The following is a 23,706-nucleotide window of genomic DNA, read 5'->3' as shown; positions in this document are numbered from 1 at the left end:
ATATATATATATATATATATATATACAGGGGTCGGCCACGACGAGGTGCACGAAAAGTGACTCTAGTTACTTGAGGACACCAAGAAAGTGACAAAAAGTGACTAATCAGAAGCCGTCAGAGCATAGTCACATGATTACAAGGATCAAAATTATTACCATAAGATCCTCACAGGCCAATGAGAGCCCGAGAACTTACGGACGGAAATGATGAAATCCTTATTTTTTTCTTCAAGTGATTTTATTTAATTACACAAACGATGACTTCGGTAAATGTACGTTTTCGATTAGGGTAGTAGGAACGAAAACTGACTTATTGAATATCCAGCGTCCGCCACGACTAAGTATAAGCAATCACAAGATATTATGTCATCACTTCTTTGACTTTTGTGAAAGGCGATCAATTAGTTAACATTTTCTCTTCAGTGCAAGTACTTCAATCGATTCAGCATCCTCTACCCTTTCCCTTTCTTCGGAGCAAGCTTTAAATGCTGCTTCCGGCATACTTTGAGCAAGACCAATGTACAGGAAGTCCTTCATTTCCACAGCTTTCTTCAACGGTTCCCCTGCCTCTCTCAGATGGGTATCGCCTATTTCCTTCTGCTTAACCATCTCTTTTTTTCGTACAATGTCTGACTCTATGGCCGCTATTTTCTGCTTCTTCCGCGCCATCTCCCGGATTTCTTGTGCAGCATCTTCCTTCTCAGCTTCAAGCTTCTCTCTCTCTCTCTGATTCGAATTGTCTTCATTCAGTAAGGAATAGTTCATAGCTGGCTCTAGCTGATCTACCCAGACAAAGCAGCTTCTTTGTGATCAGCACACACACTGGTCTGTTCTCATATTCGCGGAGCTCATACACAGCAAAAGCCTTAGCATTCAGTGTCTACTCTTCGGTACATGCTTGATGGCTAGTCATCAGCAGAGCTGACTAAGAAAATCCTCCCTCTTCATCAGCACTTGCATGACAGTGTAACAGAGCTGCCTAGATGATCCGACCTATGGCCTGATATTCGGTTTCACCAGATGGCGTCTTCAGTTCTAGGATCTTTTGCCTATACCTGTCGATTCGAGTACTCTCTGTGGGTGGCGGCACAGGATCTGACTGTAATAACAATCATTCTCCCTGGACTTGCTCAATGTCCGTTTCAAATGGAGGTTCTCTCGCAATGTGGAAGATATCATTGCAACTCGTTCTTTGGCAATCTGGACTGGAAGGGCTTAGGCTAACAAGACTTCGGAAAAACTCGTTGTTCACGGGGTGTTTCGTCAGCAGGTACTGTATAGCAGCTTTGATAAGCTTTCTAATTCTCAGAAAAAAAAATTCCTGTCTTTCAGAATAACGAATCCAATCTAAGAATCCAGAATCTAAGAATCAAGGGCAGCAATCATTACACAAGGGTTGCTGTAGGTAAACATCTACAATACGGACTAAGCCATCAAAACCACCGAGGATCCGAAGATCGACATCATAAGCCAGAACAATCTGCCCCAAAAGAGCTGTGCGTAACCGTCTTAGCTCAAAGTATACCACATTAATTAACGACTACTGTCATTTAAATACACTGGTAAAAGCGGTGAAAGTTGCTGCAGAGCTTACAATAAGCTCAATTTCGGTTTTCATTGTTTGCTTTTTTAGCCATTTTACAGTTTTTAAATATTTTATAGTTGACATCAGGTACTCCAGACAATTTTTCTTTGGCACGAATTCTAGCATTCCTGGGCAATAATATTCAATCAATGCAGGCCACTGTTCCATCAAGCGGCTTGCTGCTTCCCCTATGGTGAGCCATCTTGTGGGGACGTGCTTCATAAACTTACGCTGAGGAACTTTAACTTTCCGTTGGCACTGGTTGAAATCATCAGAACGAGCCGGCCATCCCGTGTAAAAGTGGTAAAACAGCGATGATCATATCAGAGCACTCCTCCCCGAGTTCTTGCAGCCCTTTCAGGAATGCATTATGCACTGCATGAATATTGCAGGTTCCCATATTCAATAGACCTTTTGAATACCTTTTTTTCTTTTCTGAGTCTAAGATGGGCCACACTTTCCTTTTGACACTGGGCCATCACTTGCAAGCATCAGCAATCTCTCAAGTGAAAATTCTGCATCTTCAATGCTCAGCAGGATTTTCTGGACCTTCACTGGTTGCATGTCCCATATATTATGTCCGAAAATGCCGACTAGCCATTTGCTTCCGCTCTTTTGACCAGCATCAAACTCTTATTTGGAGCTCCTTTACCCCAACATTGTTCGTTGCTTCATCATATTCCAGCACAGTCAGATTTCTGGGTGTCTTCGACAAAAATTCCTCGAAACTATGGATAAATAGCGTACGTCAACAAGCATGTAATTTTTTTTAGCATTTAATGTCAAGCCTTCTGGTGCAGCATCAGGGAACATTGTTCAGAACACCTCGGCAATATGATCACATTAAGCTGCAGCAAAAGAACAATAGTCTTTAAAACCCGAACTATCTCCGCCCTTGACGCTGCATCTCGCTTGCAGGGCATTTCCAGATTCTTTTATGGTACGCTATTATCACTCTGTGAGTTTGGGTGATATCTGGTTGGAGCTAATACAGCGAGTCTCAACTGACGCTGGTTTAACATGACAGAAGCTTTCTTTTTGTGATCTTGTGCACCTGCATGTTGAAGAAGGGACTGGAACCCTTTCTGGCAGCTGAGTGTTTTTTTGCAAACTTTACAATAGAACGAGCTGTCACTCTCTTTTGTGTGCCACTCTTTCAATTTATGCCCAGCACCGTTTTCTCTACTGAGCCATCTCTCCAAAAATTTCGTCCTACCCCTTATTTTACAGTAACTTGATTTAAGAATCGGTTTTAGGACAGACATTAAAAAACCATGAAGGTAATACAAAAACAAACTGAAAAACGAATGAAAGCAAGACTTTAATCTTACATTTTGACATTCTGAGACTTGTGAGCATGCATGCCTTTTACAGGAAGCGGTGTAAAGTCAAAGAAACTGGCTAACACTGAAAACATACAGAAGGAATATTGGCCTAACTGTCCATTTGCTAAGCAGCCAGGCAAGAAAGGATGCTAAGTAAACCAAGGGCCTGAAAAGAACCATAGGCAGTTATGGTACTGTAGAACTAATTCAATCTATCATCTTATCTGCAAAAGTCTAGATCTTAACACACACACACACTAACCACGTTTATCACAGCCATATACATTATGCGTCTTGGAATACAGTCCAAACTATCCAAGAAAGATTTACCTTTTTTTTATGAATTACGTCAAAGTTGACAGTCAACTAAAACAAACTGTTTAACAAAAAAAATTGGCCCAAATCGGCAAAAAAAGCAACTTTAGTAACCAAATTACAGCAATAGTGACAAAAAGTGACAGGTCCAAAAAAAAGTGACAAAAGTGACAAAAAGTGACTGCGGCCGATCCCTGTACATATATATATATATATATATATATATATATATATATATATATATATATATATATATATATATATATATATATATATATATATATATATATATATATATATATATATATATATATATATATATATATATATATATATATATATATATATATATATACATGATATATATATATATATGTATATATATATACACATATATATATATATATATATATATATATATATATATATATATATATATATATATATATATATATATATATGTATATATATATATATATATATATATATATATATATATATATGTATATATATATATATATATATATATATATATATATATATATATATATATATATGTATATATATATATATATATATATATATATATATATATATATATATATATATATATATATATATATATATATATATATATATATATATATATATATATATATATATATATATATATATATATATATGTATGGAAAAGTCAGTCGCCTCAAAATGCTTTTATATAATTACTTTTCAGTATGTATTAATTCATCTCTCCAAGTTTTTATTCTTGTATCCGTAGGTGTTTATTTGTGCATGTGATGGAAAGCTAATAATTAGGATAAGTAATCGGGCTTGACGGACAAATATTCTTTGGATGCTCCGATGCTCGAATAACGTGGCCAACGTAACATCGAGTCCTTGCGAATCGGTATTGAAATAAGAGAATAATGAATTAATGTCTTTTTTTATCTTTTAATGTTGATTAAAACATTCTCAAACATCCACAGTAGCTATTATTTCGATTTACCATACTGAGGAAAGTTCGTTGCAGAAACAAATTTGTGCGAATTTTGAAAAATAGCCTAAAACCCCACAAGGCTCCACCGTCCAAGGTTTTAAATGTCAGGTAGCAAACATAAGCCCTTTCAGACAAGCAACGATACTCCGACAAGAAATGAATACAAAAATAATCAAAATTTTAACAATAGAAAATATAAGAAAACGTACTATAAAAAAGAAACGAGCGTTTGGCTTTTAGTTAGAAAGTGCTCTCTGTCTCACATTGACTTTCGTTCTGCCTTTGACACTGTTGAGAGACAGACCCTTTACCTAACCCTGAAAGCTGCGGACCTACCAACAAAGATAGTCAGCCTCTTTAAAGAACTCTACAGCAGCACAGAAAACACCGTTCTTGTTAACGGAAAGTTTTCTTCTTCCTTTCCCATCAAAGATGGTGTACAGCAAGGTTGCACTGCTGCACCTGAGCTGTTTAACTGCGTCATCGACCAAATTTTGAACGAGACATACCGTGCCTACCTTTTCGGCATAAGTTATACCGGAGGATCTTGTCTAATGCTGACCTTGCCGACGATGTAACTGTCCTTAGTAAAAATCTCGACCAACTTAAGTCTGCACTCGAGACGCTCTCCTCCCCTGCCTCTGGAGTTGGGCTGCAAATAAACTGGAAGAAAACGAAGATCATACCCATAGAAAAGACCGCATCGGCATCACACTTAACCGTTGCGATCAACGGCAAAGCTATTGACGTGGTAAGGCAGTTCACTTATCTCGGATAAATTATATCATCAAATGGCACATTTGACGCCGAAATCTCAGCCAGCTACGGCAAACTTTGATCAGCGTAGGCAAACTCTGTATTCGGACGGCTCCTGAGAACAGTCTTCCACAAACCGCAAATTAGTCGCCTTACAAAAGCCCGAATTTACAACGCCACAGTCTCAAGCATCATGCTGTACTCTTCTGAGAATATGGCCGATAACCCAGACACAGCTAAGAAAAGTCGATGCCATGCAAACTAGACACCTGCGTCGAGTTGAAGGCTTCAAATGGTACGACAAGATCCACAATATTGAGATCCTGAAGACCTTCAAGTTAGCGAGCCTCTCCACCCAAGTAAGAGCTTGTTCTCTAAGATGGTACGGCCACTTACTTCGCCTCCCACCAAGTACACATACAAAGATAAATTCGGACTTCAATCCCTTGGAAAATGTCTGGAAACGTCCTCGAGGGAGGCAACGCACCAGATGGGCTGATGTTATAAATCAACGCCTCTTCAACCGCAACATTGACGCAAATAAGGCCCCCACCTTAGCCTTGGACAGGGCTGCTTGGGGAAGACTGACAGCGATGTCAACCAGCTCCCTCTATGTCGGCGACCCTGCTGAGCGAGAGCGTTAAGTCAATTAAGTCAAGCTCTGTCTCACATGCCAATCCGCACATTTTTAACAAAGATCTCATTCAATATATAAATCACCACAATCAAATCAATTTGGAAATGATGATACTCGTAGGTTACTATAAATGTCACAATGTGGCAGAATCCCAATTAATACAACAAATAAGTGTACCTGTTTACAAAGTATTTATGTGTGCCTATCCCAGACGAATCCCTCCTTAAATTCCACACACCAGTCCAACAATAAAGCAAGGTTAGAATCTTTTCCAATTTACCAAAATTTTGACAGAAACACTGGTAATTGTATAACTCAAACTTCCCCAAATGCCTTTTCTTATTTCAAGTGGCGAGAAATCCCGAGTCAAGGTAGCCCACCTCAAATCATCCTTATTTTACACCCAATTTAAAAAATAATTTCTCCCCCATGTCTCCCTGGTCTAAGTAAAGGCAGCAAGTGATGGTAACTGCAATAGTCGCTCGTATCACGACTGTAGCTAAATATTGTTTAAAAGCGTCTTTATGTCCTTGGTTAGTACTATTATTTCCATCTGTCCCTACCTCTCTAATCCATGCCCAGGACATTCACTATTTGGGACCTAATCTACCTAATTTGGCCGTAAATCTCTTACAGTAATAATCCTTACAGCAATAATTTTACCAAAGACTCCCCAGCCTTTGCCCTTTCTCATAAATCAGTAATTCTGACCTGAAATTCATTACTGAAACTACTTTACCCTTACATTAATTTTTGTACCTCAATCCGATCCGTTAGCATATATTTCTTCTACTTCTAAAATCGTATATTCAACTCTTTCCCTTTACTACAAATTATACCAGACCGCCCTTTCCCCCGAAGAGCCAAAATATACAAACATTCTAATTATTGTGAAGTTCGAAAAAATATGGCCCTTTTTCGGCAAAAAAACTTTTTGAAAGATCCTACCCCTCCTATTTCCCCCACCGGCAACGAATCCATGAATGTGCTTGAATATACTGACAAATTCTTAGGAAACACCTCATTTGATGAAGGTTATAGTTGTTATATGCAATGCTTAATTCAGCGTCAAAATTTGTGTGGTGTTGCGATGGGCTTTATCCTAAAACGAGAATGCATAGTTTGTTCCCTAATTATACTTTGGAGAGATCCTGTGTATTGTCTCTCAAGTCCCATTGAGGGACTTAACTTGAATAGAGAAACTTTTAAAAGCTTGGGAAATAGACCTAACTTACCGTCTCGAAATGGAATCTAAAAGCCTCCCTTTCTATTAAGGCCTGAAGGTACCTTTCCAATTGCTGAGACCGTCGAGCAATTTCTTCCTCAGACACAAATGCGTCAGACTTTTTAGGAAACCTGCAAAACGAAATAAAAGAATGAATTCTACCAGACGTCTCTCTCTTTCGCTCTTCCAAATTTAAGTATTCTTTAGAAATCTGCAACGTGCTGATATTATCGGCTAACAAAGGAATAAGTAAAGTCCCTACTTTCGAATGGAAAGATAGTATGATAAACTGACTTTTTAAGAAGGAGAACGAAATGAAAAGCTTTGGAGAAAATGGAGTAGTTTTATTGTTAGGGCTTGACCCCGTCACCGTGCCGGCACATGTATCAACGCCACCGACGAGGGGCCCGGTAAATCGCCGCCGAAGTGCCGTAACGCCACCGGCGTGCCGCCGACTCTGACTTTGAATTAGTTTGAACCTATTCTTTATTGCGTCAACCGCAATAACGGAGCTTTTCTTTTCTCGTGTGGTTAAGGATTTCGATTTTCCTGTTTAGAAATCAAATGCGATTTCGAGCAATCGCACAAGAAGCATGTGCGCACACAAATAGTTTGCAGGGATTTTTTGTGCTTCCAGGGTGAGTTTTTATTCAGCACTAGTTTTTGTAGCGCATCCACTGAATTAAAAAATGTCTTTCGAACAGACACCAGCTTAAATTGCAGGTAGGAACATGAGATTTAAGGACCTCTCTATTTCAGTTTAGCAAAGAATCAATATTTCTTGAGGCCTTGCCATAGGCAGGTGTTTATAAATACTGAGGTTTTGATTCCTTGACATAGCAGCGTTACTTGAAAAGGAATGCTATGAAAATTCTAAAGTTCCAAACTGCTAAATTCTGAATTTAACATAAACGACAATTAATGTGTTTCCTTATTTGTCATAAAACCACTGGAGCTGACTAGGTGTCTGATTAAAGGAGGGGGACCTATTTCAGACATCGACAGAAATGAATAGGAAGGAAACTACAAATGCAGATCTCCCTAATCACCATCTCAATAGTTTATATCTATTATACCACCTGGAAAATTAATTTTTCTCTACTTACTCTGTCTAAATTTTCTTTATAAGTATTTCATTAGTTTGAATATTTCACCTATATACAATGGTAACTATTTTAAATGCTCAGACAGTTAATACTAGAGGCCTGATTGTAATTGCAAATTTTTATCTTGAGTCTAATCTTGGAAAATAGGCTACTACCCAATCTTGGACCAAGGATCTTAAAATTGAAGTATCTCAATCATGTATAGATTCAATCGCTGACATGTATTGTGAAAAACTAATCATATTTAAATAGGCTTGGCTATAAGATTGTAGTCAGCCTATCCCAACTATCTGCATCAGGTCCATGATCTGGCTGTTCCAGCCATTTTCACACATTACCTCTCCCACCATTCATGGTCATTACACTGACCTCTGCAGTAGGTTCTACCTTCTCCCTAATGGCCTCACAGATGACTTTTTCGACGATGCCAACTGCAACCCAAATCAAAACTAAATTCACATTCCTTTTCACTATCTTACCGAAGAGAACTGTCTGAATGGTCATCAACAGTCCCAGTCTGAACCTTTTCAGTTTCATTTTCACCCTCAGTGCTGTCTTCTCACCAAATCTCTTCACAACGAACTTCTTCGTTTTGCTTGCTTTTGTTGCTTCATTTTTTCTTTTCCACCTCTATTTTGCCTACCTTGTAGCAAAGGCAGCTTCAATCTTGGCCCTGACTGATGTATCAGTGAGCACTTTTGCTCTGCCCTCCTTTCTTCCTTCAAGAATTATGTTTCCTTGGTGGTGCTGGGATGTGGTTCTACTTGTTCAGGTAATACTATCCTTTTTCACAATGACTGCAAAATCACAGGGCTTACTGAAAGCATTGGGTGAGAGGATGGCAGTTTAGGTAGGGATGGGGCTGGAGTTAGAACCTCTGATGAGCTCTCTGATGAACCTCTGATTTGCCACCAGCTTCATGGGCTAAAAAAACATTTGGCTGGTCTGTATTTAAGAGCACAGATCTTCATTATCAAAACAATCTGGATTGAAAAGGTATATACCCTCCAAATCCCTTCGGGGTGTTTGATGGTATGAAAGCTAAGGGGAAAGATTTTTCCTACCAACCCAGCTGTGATGTAAATGGTGACAGTTCTTCTCGATGGTGACGGTTGCTCGATAAAAAAAATACTACTAATTTTGATAACTAATTCTATTAGGAATACATAGCTGTTAGATATTTCAACTATTATGCAAGGGTTCTGAAATGTCACAGCCATTTCGTTTCTACCAGATTTCTAATTCTCTTGATGAACAACAAAGAAGACCAGCGTCAAGACAGAGACTCGCGAAATTTCTAACACGTTAATAGGCCAAATCTGTTGTAGATTAAAGCTAGGATTTGAGAAAGACTGATCAAAACATAAATGTTTGCGGTCACCAATGATCGTGCCGGTGGCGCACCACTGACATCACCAGCGGTGGCGCAAAATTTTTTTCGCTGCTATTTTTTGCCATCACCGCCACCAGGCTTCCCTTATCGGCGCGGCGCCGGGGTCTAGCTAGGGCTACTTAAAAAATTTCAACTTAGCGTTGTTCGCTAGGTGATTTACAAATCATCATAATTTGGTTCATTACCGCCAGGTTTGATAATAATAATAATAATAATAAGTTTATTAGCCATAGGCCATACACAGATTAACATAGAAAGAGACACAATAAATACACATATAATATGAACACAATTTTTATTCTTTTCGTAGCTGGAGAGCTTTTCAAGAAACCATGTCGTACCCACAATATTTTCTTTCCGTTTGCGCTGCAATATATCCGGGAAACGTACCTCACGCAGAAAACGTGGTCTTATATTGTCAGTTATTGGACACCGTTGGAAAAAATGGACCAAATTATCACTTTAATTTTTACATTAGACAACCATACTTGTAATCCGGACCAGGCCCATGCCATTTCAATTTATTCAAATTATAATCCAAAAGTAAATTGCTTGATTGCAGCTGGATTCAGTGTTTCAGTTCTCTCTTACTCAGACCTAAATTTAGATAAAATTCCTCCCCTAGGCTTTTCTTTACTTTGCTATAACCTCTTCGGCTATCTGACTGCTCTACATTAGCCTTCCATACCTGTTGCTCCTGTTCCTTAATTCTCCCTTCAATTAGCTGCAACACTTTACTATCCGCCATACCAGGTCCTCTCCCATTTCCCCACAAAATGAAAGCCCTAAATCATCTAGAATTCTCCTCACCTTAGACGGCCAATTTCTCTTCTTCTTTGACGAAAAGCAATTCTATATATGCCCCTCTGACTAGCCTTGACTCCGGCAGCTGCACTATTTTCAACCAGTATCTAATTATTGAGATAGCACGACTCTGGTACACATAACCCCAAATCCCCACTAAGAACTTGGCTGTGGATATTTTTCTCTAGACCATAAAACCTCTTAAAACCTTGCAACTTCAAAGACTCAAGCTGAGGCGCCTTTTCCCAACCCCATAATTCGCATCCATAATGAACTACGGGCTTAATTTTTGTTTCAAAAATGTATTTTATTACTTTTATATCATTTACCCCTTCAAATATTTTACTTCTATTAACAGATGCTAACGCTACTTTTCCTTTCTTAATTGATTTTTTAAAATGTTCACGCCATCCTCCTTTTTGTTCAAGCCAAACACCTGGATTTTTTAACCTTTTAGATCTTGCTAATTCCACCCCTCTATAATAAAATTTTTCCTCTGAATAATCCCCACCACCAAATACAAGAATTTCACTTTTACTTACATTAAGCTCCAGATTATTTAACATAAAGTAATCAGAAATTTTTTGCCACCAAAGCCATGTCATCTGCGAATAATAACACCGACAGATTCAAATTCCCTAAACCCAATGACGGAGCCATTCTAGTCTCTATATACCTGCCCATATCATTAATAAATAAATCAAATAGCTTAGGTGATAGGGTACAACCTTGCCTAACTCCAGAACTTAGTCCTATCTCATTCGAAAAAACACCCCTTGCACTCCCAACCACAACTCTAGTTGTTACATATATACTCACCAGTAGCCTAACTATCCTCCTCGGTAATCCTATCTCAATTAACTTATACATTAAAATCCATTTATCAACCTTATCGGACGCTTTACGCAGGTCTAAAAATGCTACATAAAATCTCTTCTTCCTACTACTATATTTATCAAAAACGTCTCGTATAACTAAGACCTGGTCGACCTGTACCGTGAGTAAAATGTGACATATTTAAATACAAAAAATAAAATTCCTTTTTTCTAAAGATAATTCCGACATAAATTAAACGTCCCCTAATTGAGTTCAAATACCGTTTCCAAGAGTCTAAATTCTTAATCAGCAAAAAGAGAAATTGCATTGTAGCTTCAGGCAAACAATGACGCTATTCGGTTTGAATTTCGCTAAGATAATTAGTAATAAAAAAGAAGCTGGGTACAATGTTTCGCAGGAAGTCTAAGTTATAAGAGAGTGTGAACGTTGAAATCATCGAAATATTTAAAACAAAATTATTGGATAGATAGCTCGCATAATGTAGTGAGTTTGCGAACATAATTACAAAATAGAGGCCCCCTCCACAGGACTTAGCCCGATTGTGAGTCAGCTCGTAGAGCACAGGACAAAAATTATGTTTTATAGCGTTGTAAAAGGGCTGTTTTGGAGGATGAGTAGATCAGAATTATTTCGGCGTTCAGGCATTGCAATTCAGTCATTATTGTTGCCAGTTGAAGTGAACCCCTGCTGTACACCTAAATATGTAAGTCACAATAAAACTGTTGCTTTTCTACTTGTGTTTATTTTATATGTCTTTATCTAGTCAAACGACAGATAATTAGTTCGTATGCCTCCAACAGTAGCGCTCCCAGGGATCTGATTTCTACATAATATTTGAAGTAATTAATTTCCAGATAACTCGAAGAAAAAAGGTTACATTTACATAGCTAATTATTTTATTTTCTCGCTTTCAGCGGGTGGCGCGGTCAACCATTAACATTACTCCCCATTGCTGTGGCGCAGGCCTCGATGGTACAATCTTTAGCGCTATAAGTGGCGCTATCGGAGAACTTATAAGGTGTAAGTTCACAGCTTTAAGGTAAAATATTACATTCGACGCGGTCAATCTTTATTACCACAATAACGTCCACTCAAAAAAATTTTATCGCTACAAATGGCACGGTCGGAAATTGGAGGAAAACGGGCGAACTAATTAGGCTATAAACTTTGTAATTTAAATTTAATTATTGGAGAGATACAGACATAAGAAAAGTAATTAGGCCTATAACCACTAAGCTATTACAGGAAAACCCTTTAAAATATCTCATAGGAGATAATAAACCTCCCTAAAAAAGGTTCAGGGAAATAATAAATTCATTTTGAGTTAATTCAAAAGCAAAAACAAATGTCAGAAGAATTAAGTGAACTATTAATGGCGCAAAAGTTGGTCGTGAAAAATATAGAAATAGGGAAATCAGTCGCGCAATACGATGGGCCATCAGATATAGACAAATTTAATATCCAATTGGCCCAGTTCGTAGAATGAACAAAAACAGAACTAGAAACGTTAGTCGACATGCTTCTATTACGATTAAAAGGCCAGGCCTTAACCTTTCTACAGAAGATTGAACATACTATAGGTGATGACGCCAGCTTGCCAATAAATACAATGGACAAATCGTTAACGGCATTTAAAGATAGATTTATCGAAACTAATTCTACAAATAAATTAAAACACGGAATGGTACGCTTTGACCATTCACAAAACGTAAGAGAATATCTTGATAATAGACGTATTTCAGTAGAAGCAAAACACGGAAGAGGTTCAGGAGAACTGTATGAAAAAGTCATACTAAATACCTTTTTGCAAGGGCTACCCCCAAAACTATATAGAATGGTAATATCCAAAAATATTCAGACGTTAGATGTTGCGGTTCAGTAGGTAGGGCGATTAATCAAAGTCGATATGATGGTGGCAAATCACAGTAAAACAAAAATAAACAGCCTAGGCGAATCAAACGCAAACCTGACCTTCAAGGGCGATCAGGCGTCTCCCAATTTCTTTTCAAGGGATAACTCCCCACTGCCACAAAGAAATAAAACGCAAGAACCCGCTAGGCAGAAAACAGTAAGTTTTCAACCTGTCAAACAATTTAGTTATGAAAATAACCCTACAATAATAAGATGCTATATTTGCAATCGTGTTGAGCATATCGCGAAAGAGTGCCGTTATGTCCCCAATCGCGCACAAAGGATCGCAGTCGATAAACGCAAAATTATGGCAACCATTTGTTCGGAAGAACAAATTTTAGCGCCAGTGGTGCACTAGGCTATAGCCAGGGAAGATTGCGGCAATCAGTACCTTACAACGCGTACCAACCAAATTTGTACAATTCTCCCCCAATAGACAAATTAATTACCGATTTGAAAACCCGAATACTCGCCAAAGCCAATATAATGCGAGAAATCCCGAAAATTTGCCGACGGGAAATACAAATTTTTGATGCCGACGGAAAATAGTTAATTGGCCGACGGGAAATAAAAATTTTTCAAGCCGACGGCATTGGCAGTCAGCGCCAGCCGGCACTGACGCAAGAAATCCAAACTATCGTAATAATACATGGCGAAGGCAGTCAAATGTAAACCAATTCGATATACCTACGGAATATCAAATGTCTGAATATCTAATAAAGGCACCGATGCATGAGATAAATCCGCAGGGAAACGTTTCAGGCCCCTAAGAAAAATAAATTGGACCCAGAGGGCACCTAGAATGTTTTATAGGTCCAAACTGATAGTATTACCGTCTTGTAGTGATAATAATAATAATTTACCTATATTTAATGATTTTTGTGTGGCAAATATTTACTTTAAGGCTATAATTGACTCTGGTGCTGTCGCAAAAATCATCAACTCATGCGTATTTAAGATGCTGCCTACGCGTATTAGGCAGCAGAGAAATTTTAACAGTCCCGATTCAATTAGCTTGACAGGGCGTAAATTGGATGCAAAAGGTCTAATTCGCCTACACGTAAAAAGGGATAATAGAATATTTCCGACAAATTTTATAATATGCAATAACTTTCCGTATGAAGTCATTATCGGCGAAAATTTTTTAAGGTCTAATAGAGTACTATTAGACGTGGCAAACGAAAGGCTTGTCTACCCGGCTAAGGTAGGGGAAGAAATTTCTACCTTAAGCAATAGTAACAGAGGTTACGAAGACAACGTAACAGTAAATAAAATTTCTGGCGGTATAATGTTGCAATCTTTCGAACCTCATGTCTCGCAAGGAAGACATGGCCTAATCAGGAATTTGATCAGTTGTTCTCAGACACATCGCGGAAATTAATTAAATTTAAACAATAAGTGTATTGAATCGTTAAAAGTAAAAATAGGATATACGACAGTACAGGTCAAACGAAATCAAGAAAATAGCGTAATTATGAGAAAAAGTAGTGATCCTCAATTCAGCTAAGGCAGAGCCTACGCTCTTGACGTACAGCGCCAGCCTACATTCAAGAGACAATGAAAATATAGAAAAAAATTATGGATTTGCAATACTGAAACCGAAAGCCCTTCCCATAACGAAGCAAAGAATTCTAATATCACAGATGATGTAACAAGTAGAAAGCAAATTTAAAATAGGATTTGTGACTCCGACAAATAATATTCCGGAAAATCTGCTATGCGAAGAACAGATTATATCTTACGACAAAGGAGGTTTTATTTGGGTAACTAATAACCACGAAAATGATACAATTACAATAAAAAAGGGGACTTGTTTAGTTCAAATCCAAGTTGTCTCGGAAAATGATTTAAATAGATGGGAAAATTCTAAAAGAAACCTTGTTAATGGCATTAAAACCTAAATTAACAAATACCCTCTAACTAAATCGCACTTCTTAAACAAATTTAAAATGGATCATATTACGGACTTAGAACTTAAGAAAAAATTATGCGAATTATTATGGAATTTCAAAGATGTGTTTTTCGCATCCGAAGATGACATCGGACTGACACCATTTTATGAACATTTGATTTTAACGACTGGTGGTCCTGTTACGAAACAGCCATATCGTGTGCCGTATAAGCACAAAGAATGGTTAATAAACAAAATTCATGAATTAGAAAAAAATGAAATTATACGTCCAAGTATAAGTCCGTATAGTGCACCAGTGATCTTGGTACCAAAAAAGAATGGCGATCTTAGACTTGTAGTAGATTATAGAGCCCTTAACAAACAAGTAGTTAGTGATAAAATTCCCTTACCAAGAATAGATGAAATTCATGACTCTATTTCAAGCAAAAACTAAATTTTTACTTCTTTGGACCTCACCCAAGGCAACCACCAAGTGAAAATAGCCGAAAAAGATGTCTATAAAACTGCGTTTTCTACGGCTGAATGTGGTTCATATGAATATTTAAGAGTACCTTTTGGACTTAAAACAAGTTCAAGCGCGCTATGTAGACCCTTATTACCCCTGTTAAGAGGATTAAAAAATATAATTCATTTTGTTGATGATGTCATATGCGTGGGAGAAAACACTGAACAACACAGCAAAATTAGCTGAGGTCTTCGAGAAATTAAGACAGGGCAACTTATAATGCCGGCCCGAAAAAGTAAATTTATTTCAACCCAAAATTTAATTTTTAGTAGTAGTGATGACGCAAAGAGAGATATATCCAGACCCTGATAAAATAAAATGTGTTGAAAACCTCAAACCCCCTAGAACTATGAAAGAATTAAGAGGAGTTTTAGGTCTTACTGGCTACCTTAGAAAATTCGTGCGCAATTACGCCCAAATTGCGAAACCCCTCACGGAATTGGCTAAAGAGGACTCCCAAAATGTTATCTGGTCCAAGGAAGCTCAAACTTCCCTAGACCGTCTCAAAAAGGCACTCACTTCTGAACCAATATGATCGCTGCCTGATTTCAAAAATGGAAAATTTGTGGTCACAACCGATGCTAGTTCAAAGGGCATTGGCGCTATTCTTTTGCAAATAAAATAGAAAATAGGCATAAAATATTTTCAAATGTATTACGTATTTATAAAAAAGACAACAGGAACGATTGGAATCAATTCTTATCTTATTTAACTAACGTAGTGAATACTGTTTATTCAGAACCCCCCAAAGACAACCCTTTTTATTTACTTTTTGGTCGAGATTTTAGAATCCCGTATGATGAGATTAATGAGTCCCGGCAATATTACAATAACTCGGAGGATTACAAACAAGAATTCATAAATAGGATGAGGAAAACTCATAAGATAGTTAGGCAAGAGTTGGAAAAATGTAAAATAAACCGAGAGCTAAGAAACCAACCCAAAGTCAAGGGGAACATAGATTTCAAGATAGGAGATTGCGTCTACCTAAAGAACGAGGCAAAGACGGAAGGCAAAAAACTTTCCAACAAATATTCTGGACCGTACAGAATAGCCAAAAAGTACTATAACGATTATAATTTTAAAATGGTGAACCCGGATAGTGGAAGAACTTACAAGGCACATGGTCCCCGAATAAAGAGAGCAAAATTTCCAGAGAGATGGGTATCGGGTCCCCCGTCTACTGATTCGTCAGATGCACAAAATGAGCCCCCTAAATCAAGATTGGCAGAGCTAAAACCCTTTAATTTTAAACAAGATTATTTTGAAAATGAAAGTGATGAGGAAAACTTTGAAGAATTTTCAGCTATGAAAAATCTAGTTATTCCCAAGAAAAAACCCCTAATACCAGTAAGAATAAAACGCCAAAAGATCCATAAAGTTTATCATCGGAGAGCGCAGGAGGATTAGATTATACTATATCTCCGACAACCCAATTTTTCGCTTATAGAATTTTAACTCTTTGTCCCTCCAAAAGATGCCCAGATGATAAGGTCTCTCCGGTAGTACCAATAAAGATATCTCTTTTGATGCAGAAGGAATTGAACAGAGCCGTTGAAACCCTAGGTAGTGCCGTCAAGAAAACTCCTCCCAAATACTTAAACAGAACCACTGTGTAAGAAGCTATGGATTTAATACATAACCCAATAAAAACGAGTAAAAGCAAATTGTCCAAAAATAATACACCCAAGGATGACCGGCAAGGAAAATATCATAATATAACTGTGTCCTAGGTCAAGCCCAAACAATGGACTTCATGGAGGGAAACACTAGAACAAAGAATGCCCCATCCCCCTGAAGACATGGCATTTAAACAGGGAAGGAACCCCGCAAAAAATCCTGATTTCTCTCAAAGATCTCGAGAGTCATTCTAATCTCCCGAGCAGAAAATTCGAAGTGATGATTTAGACAATAAAACTTCTACTTCCAGAGGAGTAGAAATTTACGAAGGAAGGGCAGATGATACCTCAAAAAGTGCCACCTCTAAAAGTTCTAATGTGGATCCGTAAAAACAAGTTCCGAAGAGTCTGATGGCGAATCAGACCATATAGTAGTTAAAGAAACAGGGAAATCAAAACCGACTTCAGCAGCTGCGCATGCGAAAGAAACAAAATTAAAAGGGCAAGATTTTTTGAAAAAACAATACAAAAAGTTTGATCTTATTTCGCTAGAGAAACTGAAAAAGAAAAAACGCAAGAAGTCGAGGAGAAAGTAACGACACAATCGGGTAGAACGGTTAAAAAACTGGACAGATTAAAATACTCTTAAAAATACAAAAATAAATTTTTTATGGATAGGCATCATAAAGGAATAATAATTTAAAAACTTTTAGCTCACAAGTAAAAATCATACAACTATAAAAATGCTGTAGAAAATTTTTTTTCAACATATATCATGGCTTCGCATAAATCAAAACCGTCTGATACTGTCTGTTCAACATATATCAGTTCCCGAAAACAAATTCTAAATTAAAAACTCACATTGCATATAATTAATTCGAATAAATTCCTTTAATATAAAAAGTCTACCCGTACCATTCCAGCACGATGCATCCAGTCTAACTGAAAGAAGCCGTGATAGGAAGTACTAAGCGAGAAATATTCATACACCTTAGAAATGCTCTTTGGTTATTTTCTGTTCCAAGAGAAACTTTTGGAAGTTTGTCTTGTTACAATAATACAGAAAGAATAGACCCAAGTTACAAAACAGAATTACTGTTACAAGATGTGGGTACGATAACCATAAAACAAGGATGTCGACTTATAACTAAAGAGTCAACTGTTCGAACGCCGTTAATTACCACGAGCGCAAACATAATAAGTCCCAAAATAATCAATTTCAAGCCAATTAACCTGTCGTACACTGTTCCCAATATAGAAAGTGAGGAAATGAAAACCTCGTTATGGTCCAAAATAGAAAAAAATAAAGAGACATTACCGCTTACAACAATTAGAGAAGCATTAGACTCCCAGATTACCCTATTTACAAACGAGGACCAGAGATTAAAGTATGGGGATAATAGATACGGATTATTCACAACCAATTTCTGGTGGAACATACTACTGACCGTATGTTTCGTATTCGCGACTTCCCTGACCATAAGAACCTTATTGACTTTTAATTATGGAAAAATCCTGAGACTAAGAAGACGAAAATCAAGAGAAGAACACGGGGAAACGGCTGAAATAGAGAAGTTAAACCCGGAACCCCATGAGAACGTCTAAGCCAAGAAAAAGGGAAGACATTAAAAACGAGTGGGTATAGAGGTCTAAGATAATTTCTTAAACCACATTGGCCTGACATCAGATAAAGAAAGAAAAACGAGCAAAAATGGGGTTTTTAGAGGCCAAATGAAAATACTGAAAAAACAAAGCGAATATTTCGAGAGGACAAACGCCTCTCTTCTTCAGCGCCAAACGAAATAATATAACTAAGGAAAGTGCCGAAGAAAAAAACAACAAAAAACAAACACAGAAAGTCAATGTGAAAAGAACCAAAAACCAAAGAAAAAACCAAAAACTTAAAAGATGAATAAAATTCAATAAAAGCCAAAAATTAAAAGAATGAAAACCAAATACCTAACAAACATAAAAGCAAGTTATTCACCAATATCCGCGATTTGCACAAAATCCAAAAAAAATATGAACTGCCATCGACGGATCGAGTTGTTTGCTAGTATCCGTCGATGGCAGTTCATATTTTTTGGGATTTTGTGCAAATCGCGGATATTGGCGAATAACTCGCTTTTATGTTTGTTAGGTATTTGTTTTTCATTCTTATAATTTTTTGCTTTTCTTGAATGATATTTATATTTTAAGTTTTTGGTTTTTTCTTTGGTTTTTTGGTTCTTTTTAAGCTGACTTTTTGCGTGTGTTTTTTATTGTTTTTTTCTTTGGCACTTCTATTGGATACATTATTTTATTTCAAGCTGAAGAAGAGAGACGTGTGTCTTATTGAAATATTCGCTTTTTTTTTTCAGTATATTCATTTTGCCTATAAAAAACCCATTTTTTCTCGTTTTTCTTTATTTATGTATATAGGTCTCCACTCGTCCTTGCTATGTCTTGTTACCTCATTGTAAGTATCGTTTACGTAAAACCGTGTGGCTATGAAGCTGCAACATGCGTTTATTAAACAGCACGGACGTGCGTGAACAATGAAGACATGAAATATGTTGTAAACTGAGACCTCAAATTTAACAATATAGAATAACTTATATTTAAAGGATTGTTTTAAATCTAATGTAGAATTGAATATAAGTGCTGAAGGAATAAATAAGCCTTGTATTGTTGTTTCATTTCTCAAATCAAATTTGAAGACATCTCTGATTTAGATTTCCCAGTGGGAATTATATGTATCTGAAACACACATGATAATAATTTTGTTTTATTAAAGCCAATATTCATGTAGTAATGTTAGCGCATCTATTTAAGGTTGTCTTGTAGGGTTTCATTCAACCCAAAAATGCACCTAATCGTACAGTTTATTATGTATTAAGACTACTTGATTTTAAAGAACGTGTGATTCTGTCTCGTTATTTTTATTACAGGGAGTGGATTGACATATTGGAAATCGATCATTACAATGCGTAGTCCAGTGCAGATACAACCTAGTAGCATCTATTTTCATCATACCTCAACCAATTAAGAGTACTCACCATAGACTCTAGGCAATTTTCATCCCAGCTTCGTTTACGAAAATTATAGTTACCTTTATTCGTTGTTTCCTCGACCACGAACCCTATCACATATCAGGTAACATTATATTTAAATATCAGTATTGAGTGCAAGTCTATACAATATATCCCGTTGTATCCAGAAAGCACCGTTGACCAGTACAAAACATAAGTACATAAATATCACCCTTGATATTCCTGGTGGACCCATGTACCATACGACTGTATAGTTGTGATATTTGATGTTTCCAAAAACTATTCAGGCGTCAAATCCCTTTCGACCATCTCTCGGAATCCATCCTATCAATTGCGAAAAGTCAACATCTCTGATATCCCATAAATGTTAAGAGATAATTTCTGAAAATGGACCTGGAAACCAACCATTGAATTACAGAAACCAAAATTAACCCCAGTGACTAACATCTCAGTGACAATATACCCCTCCCACAAGTTAAAGACAATATGTTGAAGGAGTCACTAAAGTTTGATGTCGACCCATTCCAAATCCAAACATCAATTCCCCTGTGATTAACCGAAGAATCACCGCAAAAGTTAATAGACGCAAGCCAGGCACGAACAATTTTATAAGAGAACTATAATCTCTAAGTGCACAAATGAACAATTTTATACGAGAATTACATTCTCTATGTGCGTTAAAATATCCCATGAATGATTTGTTGAGAATAAAATCAACCCAATCCGGACTGTGTTGATAATAGATCGAGTCCCAAGTCCCAACAGTCCCAGTGTTCAACCCCTTAAAGACAAAGTACCTTATGAACTATAAAAAAAAAGCAGGTGAGAATGAACTCTGATAGCATATCCCCACACACCTGTAGTTGGAAGTATCATTTCCCGTTTGACAATTGGAGAAGCAAGATGAACATAACCACGCTCGAGCTGTTCAGTGAGGAAACTATATCGTAAGTGTTTTAAAAATTTTTGCCAAGACGAAAGGAGTGAAGGACCATAATTTTTAACAGAAGGATTGAGTACGCTAAAAAGACATGAATGGTGATGAAATAGGTGTGAATTTACATATGTTACATCTTAATAACTTTGATAACTCAAAAATTCCAATATCCTATCATTAATGTTACGTAGCAAACATCTCCAGTGAAAGTGTTCTAATGTTACTAGTGAACATGGTAAGCCCAATATTGTGTGTTTTAAATCGTTCTTATATGTAGTGTTAGATGTTCAGATAGAGTTATATTTAGCGATGTCATACTATACATTTAATGTAGCGTAGATAGGAAGCACTGTGCCCAATAGTCAGCAAAATAAAAAAAACTTGTAAAAGGTGAATTTTCAAAAAAAAGCTTATTTAAAGGTAGAATAGCCTCGAACTTGTTGGAAATGTAAAAGTCATCAGTGTTAGATGTAAAAAAAAACAACTTTAGTATAGTAGCTAGGCTAGAACCATAAATAATCTTAGTCCTGTAGATGAACTTTAGATAGGGATGTATAATATAATAAGAAAAGTAATAGAGAAAATTTTTAGAACTCCTGATTAAGCTTAAATAACTTTATAAAATAATACAATTTCAATTAAAATGTAGGACACATAATGAATAGATAATGAGTATTCAAAATGCGCAAGGGCGAGCAAATCCTAATCACGGGATGTCAATAAAATATAAGACGGGTAATATATACCGTGACTAATAAGCTATATATTTAAATACAAAAAATAAAATTCCTCTTTTCTAAAGAGAATTCCAACATAAATTAAACGTCCCCTAACTGAGTTCAAATACCGTTTCCAAGAGTCTAAATTCTTAATCAGCAAAAAGAGAAATTGTATTTTAGCTTCAGGCAAACAGTGACGCTATTCGGTTTGAATTTCGCTAAGATAATTGGTAATAAAAAAGAAGCTGGGCACAATGGTTCGCAGGAAGTTTAAATTATAAGAGCAGTATGAATGTTTAAATCAACGAAATATTTAAAACAAAATTATTGTATAGATAATTCACATTATGCAGTGAGTTTGCAACCACAATTACATAACTGCAGCCCCCCTCCACAGAATTTAGGCCAATTGTGAGTCAGCTCATAGGGAACAGGAAAAAAACTGTTTTCTAATGCTGTAAAAGGGCTGTTTTGGAGGATTAGTAAATCAGAATTATTTCGGCGTTCAGGCATTGCAATTCAGTCATTATTGTTGCCAGTTGAAGTGAACCACTGCTGTACACCTAAATATGTAAGTCACAATAAAACTATTGCTTTTCTACTTGTGTTTATTTTATATGTCTATATCTAGTCGCACGACAGATAATTAGTTCGTATGCCTCCAACGGTAGAGCTGCAAGCTGGAATCCACGCAACTGCTCCTGGCAAGAGAGTTGCTTAAGTATAAAATCCACGTTTGTTGTCGGTCAGAAACAAGACTTAATGATTTCCTGTCCAAAAAGTTGACCGTTTCCGACTCGGACTCATTCCAGTTCTATAACTCGGGTCCCAATGATGGTTCCAGCCAGCAAGGAGTTGGGTTCTTAATAGACTGTCCTACTGCATCATGCGTCACCTCTTGGGAGCCAGTGTCACCAAGGATCGCCATGATCAGACTGAGAGGCCACATTAGCCACATAACCATAATCGCCGTGTACGCTCCGATAAGGGACAGTAGTGACGCGGTCAAAGATGCCTTTTATTATGACCTACAAAGAATCATCGACAAGACACCAAGGCGTGACATACTCTTTGTAGCTGGAGACTGGAACGCCTGGCTTGGCAGAGTAGACCCCAACACAGCAGCAGTTATTGGCCGCCACACCGTTGGTGATATATCAATGGAGAAAGGCTCTTACAGCTAGCAAGATACAACAGCCTAAGCGTCACAAACACTCTCTTTGAGCACAAGAGACTCCACCTTGTTACATGGCGTTCGAAAGACGGCGTAACAACAGCCCAGATCGACCACACCTTAGTCAGCTGAAGATGGAGGAGCTCCTGCACAGATGCCCGGGTATACAGAGGAGCAGACACAGGATCTTTAAATGGATCCGACCACTATCTCCTCACTTGCAAAGTCCGTCACCGCCTTAGTAGGCAGAAGCGACAGAAGGCAGGGAAGCACTTCAATGTTTCGAAACTAAGATGCCCGGAAATCAAAGCCGACTTTGAGTTAAAGCTAAGCAACCGGTTCGATGCCTTGAATCGTCTCTCACTCGTCGATGAAGAATGGGCGCAGATAAAAATTGCGACACAGGACGTAGCTGAGGAGGTGCTTGGCCACACAAAACAAAAACAGCGAGCCTGGATCTCTGACCACACCATAGAACTAGTTAAGAAGAAGCGACTGCTCGTGGGAGGTGCAAAAGAACCCTTAAAAGTAGCCCGCAAAGCAGTTAAACAGTTACTGAAACAGGACAGACAACAGTACTGGTCAGATCTGGCGAATGAGTTGGAACAAGCGTCCAGGAGCCACAACAGCAGGAAAATGTTCAAACTACTGAAAGAAGCGACTGGAAAAGCTCCTGTAATGGTTGACACACTGAAAGATAAGTCCGGAGAACTCATCCGAACAGAAGAAGGACGCATGGAACGCTGGCGAGAGCATTTTTCTGAGCTACTGAACCCTGTCAAACCCCCGTGCGATCTACCTGCCTCCTCGAGTGCTGCTAGAGAGCCCTACGCAGTAAATCTCGATCCGCCAAGTATTGCGGACGTACAAAAAGCGCTGAAGTGCATGAAAAACAATAAAACTCCAGGAAAGGATGG

The 23,706-nt window shown here is 37.5% G+C and overlaps 1 protein-coding gene across 1 annotated transcript in view; it reads right to left on the bottom strand.

The window, feature by feature from the left end:
• The window catches only part of LOC148940837 (phospholipase D1-like), a 404,878-nt gene that overhangs the window by 325,240 nt on the left and 55,932 nt on the right, over positions 1–23,706 (bottom strand). Inside the window, exon 6 of the mRNA XM_089105088.1 lies at positions 6,851–6,971. Coding sequence (XP_088961214.1) covers positions 6,851–6,971 — 121 coding nt within the window. The remainder of the gene's footprint in view (positions 1–6,850; positions 6,972–23,706) is intronic.

The sequence above is a fragment of the Artemia sp. Qi Xiang Cuo genome, chromosome 19 (genome assembly GCF_049724085.1).
Source record: "Artemia sp. Qi Xiang Cuo chromosome 19, ASM4972408v1, whole genome shotgun sequence".
NCBI lineage: Eukaryota > Metazoa > Arthropoda > Branchiopoda > Anostraca > Artemiidae > Artemia > Artemia sp. Qi Xiang Cuo.
This window is presented reverse-complemented; position numbering and strand designations above follow the sequence as displayed.